Genomic DNA, 10,000 nt, shown 5'->3' with positions numbered 1-10,000 from the left:
TTGCCCCCCCCCCCCCCCTCCCCCCTCCCTTTTTTGGGTCCTAAAATCCTGGCAAATCTCGGACCCAATATAACAAAAGGTTTACTTTTTTCACAGGGGGCTACAAAATCGTTCCCAAGGATTACGGGAGTAATCAAACGTAAAGTTTTTCCATTAGCCCACTGAGTCCCTTGAACCCGTGCCCTTTGGGTTTGAAACTGACAACGATGATAAAGTTGGAAATGATAGGGTAACAAAATAACGGGCCTATTTATTTTGTTATCCAAGGAGGTTTTTTTGGGCTGAAGATGATTTTCACTTTTTTCAACCCCTTTTAAAAAAAAAAAAAAATGTTTTTTTTGGGTTAAATTTTTCGGGCTTTTTCATAAACTTTCCACGATTTTTTCGGACCTGTACTGTTGACCACAACAAAAGAAATATCTTTCAAAATATTTGCTTTTATTTTGCTTTCGCAATAAATCTTTCATACCCCCCCAAAAAAAAAAAAAAAAAAAAAAAAAAAAAATATATATAATTTAATATATAAATATATATTTTATTTTATATATTTTTATAAAATTTATATATTTATATATATATATTATTATATAATATATATATTCAATTGTAATAACCATATATAACTTGACTAATGTTTGGGCACTTGTCAATAAAACGCCTTCCGTAATTTTTTGGGTTTTAGGTTAGCTCGTTTAACCCAGTTTGGGGCCCCCGGGAAACACAATTTTCTAATTCAAGTCAGTTGATGAAAATTGATTATTACCATGAGTTTGATGCCAAGTCGAGACAAAGTTGAAAAATCCTGAACTGTAATGTGATCATGCAGGCGGACCTTAATTTAATGTCTGTGTTCTTATCCACTTCGGTAAAGCCGGGGTGAGATGACAGGGTCAGGAAAAGTATAATTCCCCCATGAAGTAAAAAATAAGCAAAAGAAGAAGATGTTTGTCACATACGGTGGTCATTTGGGTGTTTGAGTAAGGGACGCAGTTTACAAGCGGTGAAAATGTAGACATGACAAATGTCCTTATCTAGTAAAGGCAGTGATCATTACCACCGGGCCCCATAAAATTTCTTAATGATTATTTTTCCCCATTCGTTTCTTCATGAAGTTGTTTTCGTGGGTTTTGTGAAGGTGAGTAAAAAATATTTGAATTACCAACAGCCTCGGGTTTATAGCTCTTACACATATTTTGTTATTTTTTAGGTAAACCGATCTCTCCCCTCTCTTCTCTTTTCTCTCTCTCTTTATCTCTCTCTCTAACACACACACTCATACACACAATGAACTCACTCTCTTCCCATATATTTTTCTTTCTATCCATCTGTCTATCTCCCTAAAAACACACACTCATTTCACAAAATCCCCCCCCCCCCCCCCAAGCCCCCCCCCCCTCTCTCCCCTCTCCCCTCTCCCCCTCCCCCTTTTCCCCCTTTTCCCCCTCCCCCCTCTCTCCCCCTCTCTCTCTTCTTTTTCTCTCCCCCCCTTCCCTCTCCCCCTCTCTCCCCTTCTCCCCCTCCCCCCTCTCTCCCTCCCCCTTTCTCCCTTCACCCCCCCCCCCTTTTTCTTTTTCTCTGTTTTTTTTTTTTTATTTTTTTTCCTTAAAACCTATTTTTTTTTATATTTTATATATATATAAAAATAATATATATTATATTTATTTTATATATATATCATCTCGTTTTTTCTCCTGTCATACCCCACATAGATTCCTTTTTACAACCCCCCTCTTCCCCCCCTCCCCTCCCCCTCCCCCTTCCCCCTCTCTCTCTTTTCTCTCTCTCTCCCCCTCTCTCTCTCTCCCCTCCCCCCTCTCCCCCCTCTCTCTTTTCTTTCTCCCCTTTCCCCCCTCTCCCCCTCTTCTCTCCCCAGGTTTTTTCTTTTTACGTCATAAAAATTCCTATTATTATTGTTTTTACTATTATGGGAGTGATTATAACCCCTTTATTGGGGTTTTATTAGTATAATCACTGTTTTCCCCTGTTATCCCTTTTTAATCGTCTTCCTCATTTGTTGGGTGTAATTTTTATGTTAGCATTAAATTATTATTCAAGACACATTAACATTTTAACCATTACTTTGCTTCTTGGACACACATAGAATCAAATGATAAAAATGAAACATTTCATATAGGTTCTTGGGAAATAAAATCTGCTATTTTCATTTTTAAAAAAAAATTTTTTATTATGAAATTTCCCAAATAAAATTAATAAAAAAAGAAACAGATATTGTGTCAAACCCAGATTAGGTGAAACATATTTCCCAGAAGGTCATGCATGATAAAGGGAAAATCGGAACTTTGACGCATTTATGGGCGGGGCTATAGAGATTAAAAAGGAGGGGAGTAAGATCCTTCCCCGATACCCTTTTCCACGGGCCCCCCTTTCCGAAAAACCCCCCCTCCTTTCCCCGCCTCCAATTCCCCTCCGATTCCGCCCCCCAATTCCACCCCCGATTCCGCCTCCGTTTCCGCCTCCAATTCCACCTCCGATTCCGCCTCCAATTCCCCTCCAATTCCACCCCAAATTTCCACCTCCGATACCCCCCCAACCCCCTCCGATACCACCTCCGAGGGGCCGGGCCACCGATTCCCCCTTTCCAAAACCCACCACCGCCCACAACTTGACCGCCCCCCCGGGAATGAACTAAAACGCCGTTTTGAAGATCTACCCCCCGCTGGGAAGTGTTGGGTTCCCCCCTTCTGCGTAGTTCACGAAGAACCTTCGGGGTTCGATTGGGGGGGGTGCTGGAACCTCGATCACTCGCGGATCCTGTTCCGACTGCTTTTTCCCAGGACAACACAACGTGTTGCTGCCTTGGCGGGGGGAACAAAACGATAGGTTCTGGTCCATCTGAAACCGTCAGGAATCTCAAAAAAATTTATTTTCCCGTTCCCCCTTAGGTTCCGGAACGTAATCTGGCCGATTGACAGTGGGGCTTAAATTTGGGCGGGCACATCATACGGGAACACACGACTGTTCACTTGGGGTGTCACGCAGCTACCACCCACATGTCGCACTTGCCCATCACCACAGCTTCCCCCGACTCAAAGGAAGGGGCCCGGGGGGCGTACCTAGGTTGTAACCCTGAGGGGCAGGGGAGATGCCCGGGGGAGGGGCCCCGAGTTGGGTAAGATCTTTTTAAAAAAAATAATACATCTCAGTTATTTAAAATATAATTGTAATTTTTACTGATTAACCCCAATATTTTCCATTTTCGCATGTAAATATAATTTAAAATTTCTTTTTTTTCACATGGGACAATAAAAAAAAGGGACGAAAAAATTTAATGAGGTTAGTACTACTTTACCCCAAAAGGGGTTCATGGTGGAATTGATGGGGATGTTCCCCATTTTCCTCCAAAATATATATATATTTATTAAAGTTCTTTGCTCCCCCTTTCAAACCTCATTTTTTTTGGGGGGCCCTTTTCCCAAAGGGCTTTTTCCCTTTCCCCCCCTTTCTGGGAATAAATTTCACCCAGAAAGACAAAAAAGGGAAAACCCCCTTTGGGTTTAAAATTTTAACCTTTCCCAAGGGATTTTAAAGGGATGACAAAATTTCGATTTTAGGGGTAAAAAAGGGAATCCCGTTCTATTCTAAACATACTTACCCGAAATGTCATGGTGGAAGTTTTAGGGCTTTTACCAGGAATTTAATGAAAAAAAACTTTTCTATTTTTTTCCCCGGGTTAGTAAAAAAATCTCCCCAAAAGGGTAATGGGGGAATTTCCCTATGGAAGATGAGGTAAAAGTTTAAATTGTAAAATTTATTTAAAAAAAAAAAGGGAGAGACTATCATGGTTTTTTTCATTTGGGTTGAAAAACGTATATAAACAATTACTCATATATAATACAAGGGAAACAACAAATTTTGGCCCCCAAATTTAATAAACCCGGGGGGGGTTTTTTTTTAAATTCCTTTTGAGAGTGGGGTGCTTAAAAATAATTAGAATTTGAATATTTTTGTAAATTTCCTTGTTCATGTACTTTCCAAAATCAATAGGGGGATGATTATCGTTGATAAAATCAGGTCCATTTTTACAATGACCCTCTCCCTCTCTTTCTTTTTCCCCCTTTTTTCTTCCGCTCTCTTTTTCTCTCTTATATATATATATAAATATATATATATATATATTATTATAAAATATATAAAATTTTTTTTTATATATATAAATTATGTGTGTGTGGGGTTGTTGTGTGTGTGTGTGCTATATATATGTATGTATATTAATAATATATATATATAATATTATATATATTATATTATATATATTTATATATATATATGTATGTATGTATGTATGTATGTATATATATATATATTTTATATATATATTATGTGTGTGTGTGTGTATACATATATATGTATATATATTTATATATATTTTTATTTATATATATATATAAATATATATATATATGTGTGTGTATGTATATATATATATTTATATATATTATATTTATATATATTTATATATATATATGTGTATACATATATATATATGTATGTATGTATGCATATATATATAGATATATTATATATATTTTATATATATATATATGTGTGTGTGTGTGTGTATGTATATATATATATTATAATATATATATATTTATTATATATATATATGTATGTATGTATGTATGTATGTATATATATATATAATAATATATATATATAAATATATATATAATATATAAATATATATATATAATATATAAATATATATATATAAATTATATATATATATTATATTATATATATTATATATATATATTTTTATTTATATATATTTATATATATATATATATTTTATATATATATATTTATATATATATATACAATATATATATATATAAATTATATATATATATGTGTGTGTGTGTGTATGTATATATATATATTATGTGTGTGTGTGTGTATACATATATATATATGTACATATATATGTATATATATATATATTATTTACATATATGATTGCAGTGGTACTCTTACTGTAATTGATACACACGAGTATACACACGCAGTAGTACACTAACATTGGTAGATAAATAGGTGTATAGATAGACAGAGAGGAAAGTTTTATTTCTTTGTATGCGAAAATCACCTAAATATCTGCATTCTTAAAAGAAGCAACTATACTTAAGAATAACAATGCAAGAATTCAATGTTTGGAATCAAGAAGAATTGTTTATGTTATTTATATTCTAAAAGAAAAATGGATCACTGAGTTCGTGTTCCTATTTCAATTAAAAAATCTGATGAGGAGGAATTTTTATTGCATTATAATGAAAATACATGTCAACTTTACTGTTGCCCTTTACTTTAAGTAATAAAATTATGATATGTCTCCATTTTCTTTACGTAAGAAATGTGATGTGCTGATTAGATATAGATATAGAAAGCTTTATCATTTACTTTACCCATTTAAAGCAGGAATTCTATGATTAATTCATTCTCAAATCGCATGATGATTAACTAGTTAGTAATTTGTGGGATTCATGGAAACTTTACATTGTCACAGTAATAGCTTTATTTTCACATTCACAAATAAATTACATGTTTATCATAGACATTTAACTTAAATTAATATAAAAATTTACAGCATAATGGCATTCTCTATGCATGTGTAGGATGAGGGATAGAGAGAGAAAGATAAGAAAAAGGAATAAGATGGGAGTTAGAGAGAAAGTAGAGAGGAGTTTGTGAGAGAGATTGAAAGTTAGTTGTGAAGCTTTACATCAGTAGTCCATGTGTTTCTAGCAAAGCGTTGACACGAGAATATCTTCATGGTGTACTGTATAGGTTAGAAGGGGGGAATAAGTACCATCTCGATACCACCGCTGATGCCGCCTCCGATACCACCTCCGATGCCATCTCCGATACCACTACCACTGCCACCTCCGATACCGCCTCCGATTCCGCCTCCAATTCCACCTCCGATTCCGCCTCCAATTCCACCCCCGATTCCGCCTCCGATTCCGCCTCCAATTCCACCTCCGATTCCGCCTCCAATTCCGCCTCCAATTCCACCTCCAATTCCACCTCCGATACCACCACCGATACCACCTCCGATGCCGCCACCGATTCCTCCTCCAATACCACCACCGCCCACAACTTGACCGCCTCCCTGGGAAGCTGAACTCAACGCCGTCTGAAGATCTACTCCGCTGGGAAGTGTTGGGTTCTCTCCTTCTGCGTAGTTCACGAAGAACACTTCGGGGTTCGATTGTGGTGGTGCTGGAACCTCGATCACTCGCTGATCCTGTTCCGACTGCTTATTCAGGACATACACAACGTGTTGCTGCCTTGGCGGTGGTACGACGATAGGTTCTGGTCCATCTGCACCGTCAGGAAGTCTCACAAAAATGATATTCCGTTCCACCTTAGGTTCCGGAACGTAATCTGGCCGATTGACAGTAGCTTCATTTGCGGGCACATCATACAGGAACACACGACTGTTCACTTGGGGTGTCACGCAGCTACCATCCACATGTCGCACTTGCCCATCACCACAGCTTCCAGACTCAAAGGAAGGGCCGGAGGGCGTACCTAGGTTGTAACCCTGAGGGGCAGCAGATGCAGCAGCCACGAGTGCTAAGATCTTTAAGAAAAATAATACATCTCAGTTATTAAACTATAATTGTAATTTCACTGATTAACCGAATATTTTCTCATTTTCGCATGTAAATATAATTTCACATTTCTTTGTTTCACATGCACAGATAAATAAAGCACGAAACTAAGTGAGGTTAGTACTACTCACCAAGAGCTTCATGGTGGAAGTTGATGCACTGTCCTCATTTGCCTCCAATATATATATATATACTAACGTTCTTTGCTCCTCCTACACACCTCATTTTGGCCTTTCCAAGGTCTTTCCTTTCTCCCTTTCTGCAATAAATCTCACCCAAGAAAGACTAAAGAAGAAATCCTTGGTTTAATCACGTGCCCAGCATTCAAAGAGGATGACATTGCGATTCAGCTGGAATAAGCAATCTGTTCTATTCTAAATCATACTTACCCGAAGTGTCATGGTGGAAGTTGAGGTCTTTTACCAGAGTAATATAATGAAATAACTTTTCTATTTTCCGTCGGGTTAGTAAATATCTCCAAAGGCTAATGGTGGAATTTCATATGGAAGATGAGGTAAAGTAAGCTTGTAAAATCATTACACCGGTAGAGACTATCATGGTTTCTTCATTGGATTTGAAAAACGTATATAAAGCAATTACTCATATATAATACAAGGGATCAACATTAATTTGGCCCCTGATATTGAATACCGGGGCGTTTGTTTTAACATCCTTCTGAGAGTGCGTGCTGAAAGTAATTAGAATTTGAATATTTTTGTAAATTTCCTTGTTCATGTACTTTCCAAAATCAATAGAGGATGATTATCAGTTGATACGATCAGGTCCATTTTTACAATGACCCTCTCTCTCTCTTTCTTTTTCTTTTTCTCTCCCGCTCTCTTTTTCTCTCTTATATATATATATATATATATATATATATATATATATATATAAATATTATAATATATATATATATGTATATATGTGTGTGTGTGTGTGTGTGTGTGTGTGTGTGTGCTATATATATGTATGTATATGTATATACATATATATATATATGTATATATATATATATATATATATATATATATATATATTTATATATATATATATATGTATGTATGTATGTATGTGTATATATACACATATATTTATATATATATAGACATATATAGATATATAATAATACATATGTATGTATATATGTGTGTGTATGTATATATATATATATATATATATATATATATATATATATATATATATATATATGTGTGTGTGTGTGTGTGTGTGTGTGTGTGTGTGTGTGTGTGTGTGTGTGTGTGTGTGTGTGTATCTATATCTATATCTATATCTATATCTATAAACTGTATATGTACATCATATGGATATGTATATAAACGTATGTATATATACATATATCAATGCATATATATTCTAGTTCATGAATATTATTTTTCAGACGATCTCAGAAAATGAATATTGATGTGCTATATTTTTACCTGAGTTTCATAAACGTTCACCTTCCCTTATCACTTTCAGTAAGAACTGAATGATGTGAATAGCGTCATCATTATAATGGATTTTCGCCATTTGATAAACTTCATGGACATGCTGCCATCTGTCAATTAAGATAAATATTGTTCTCTAAATTTTTATGCGTTACCAGGATTATAAAAAGTACATGCGGATGATAATGATGTTTATGACGATTATAACGATTATTATGATAATCGTGATGACGATATTGATGATAATAATGGTTACTATGATTACAACGACGACGACGATGATTGAGATGATTATAATGATGATTTTGATGATAATGATCTTGTGAGAAGGAGAAGTGGTAATGCTATATGATGTAATTGTAATAGTAGTAAAGTTTCTTCTAGAAATAAAAGTGCAAGCAGAATGTAGTAAGTGATAATGATTAAACTAATAATAATCAAAATAAAGAAACAACGTTAGTTAAAACGTTAGTTAAAACCAAAATCTGAAAATATGTACGCGAATTGGAAAATTAGAAAATTGCTTATTATCTGATCATATTAACAAATGCCTTTCTTTAATTGCTGGCAGAAACGATATCCTGTTTTACTGCCCAGTAAACAAAATTTCTGACCAAATGATAAAACAAGCAAAATTATCAAAGAAAACGTGCCTGGTGAGAGGTCGAAGATATCATTAGTTCAAGGTCTGTCTAACCTGACATGCAAGCTAACAATGCTCGACCCTCTACGACCGTTATACCAATCGATAAATTATTACATAATGATTGCAGTGGTACTCTTACTGTAATTGATACACACGAATAATACACACGCAGACGTACACTAACATTGGTAGATAAATAGGTGTATAGATAGACAGAGAGGAAAGTTTTATTTCTTTGTATGCGAAAATCACCTAAATATCTGCATTCTTAAAAGAAGCAACTATACTTAAGAAATAACAATGCAAGAATTCAATGTTTGGGAATCAAGAAGAATTGTTTATTTTATTTATATCTAAAAGAAAAATGGATCACTGAGATCGTGTTGCCTATTTCATTAAAAAATCATGATGAGGAATTTTATTGCATTATAATGAAAATACATGTCAACTTTACTGTTGCCCTTTACTTTAAGTAATAAAATTATGATATGTCTCCATTTTCTTTAACGTAAGAAATGTGATGTGCTGATTAGATATAGATATAGAAAGCTTTATCATTTACTTTACCCATTTAAAGCAGGAATTCTATGAATTAATTCATTCTCAAATCGCATGATGATTAACTAGTTAGTAATTTGTGGGATTCATGGAAACTTTACATTGTCACAGTAATAGCTTTATTTTCACATTCACAAATAAATACCATGTTTATCAAGACATAACTTAAATAATATAAATTTACAGCATACAGCATACACTATGCATGTGTAGGAAGAGGGAAAGAGAGAGAAAGAATAAGAAAAAGAATAAGAGGGAGTTAGAGAGAAAGTAGAGAGGGAGTTAGAGAGAGAGATAGAATGTTAGTTGTGAAGCTTTACATCAGTAGTCCATGTGTTTCTAGCAAAGCGTTGACACGAGAATATCTTCATGGTGTACTGTATAGGTTAGAAGGGGGGGAATAAGTACCATCTCCGATACCACCGCTGATGCCGCCTCCGATACCACCTCCGATGCCGCCTCCAATACCTCCTCCGATGCCACCACCGATTCCGCTTCCAATTCCACCTCCGATACCACCTCCAATACCACCTCCGATGCCACCGCCGATACCGCCTCCAATTCCACCTCCGATACCACCTCCGATGCCACCTCCGATACCGCCTCCAATTCCACCTCCGATACCGCCTCCAATTCCACCGCCGATGCCGCCACCGATTCCTCCTCCAATACCACCACCTCCAACAACTTGACCGCCTCCCTGAGAAGCT

The 10,000-nt window shown here is 35.4% G+C and overlaps 2 protein-coding genes across 2 annotated transcripts in view; both read right to left on the bottom strand.

Annotated features, from left to right (window-relative positions):
- Window positions 1-5,809: 5,809 nt before the first annotated feature.
- LOC147468655 (uncharacterized) lies at window positions 5,810-6,793 on the bottom strand. The gene is made up of 2 exons (XM_086553061.1): window positions 6,770-6,793; window positions 5,810-6,607 (listed from the first exon to the last, which is right to left on the bottom strand). Exons 1-2 carry the CDS (start codon window positions 6,779-6,781, stop codon window positions 5,810-5,812), a joined length of 810 nt encoding a protein of 269 aa, XP_086409187.1. The 5' UTR covers window positions 6,782-6,793.
- Window positions 6,794-9,392: 2,599 nt separating this feature from the next.
- Window positions 9,393-10,000, bottom strand: part of LOC122242573 (uncharacterized) — a 1,235-nt gene continuing 627 nt past the window's right edge. The window contains exon 2 of the mRNA XM_042999884.2: window positions 9,393-10,000. This exon is cut by the window's right edge and continues 464 nt beyond it. Coding sequence (XP_042855818.2) covers window positions 9,658-10,000 — 343 coding nt within the window. The 3' untranslated portion in view covers window positions 9,393-9,657.

Source organism: Penaeus japonicus, unplaced genomic scaffold, assembly GCF_977035675.1.
Source record: "Penaeus japonicus unplaced genomic scaffold, GWHDUDI00000001_assembly GWHDUDI00000027, whole genome shotgun sequence".
NCBI lineage: Eukaryota > Metazoa > Arthropoda > Malacostraca > Decapoda > Penaeidae > Penaeus > Penaeus japonicus.
This window is presented reverse-complemented; position numbering and strand designations above follow the sequence as displayed.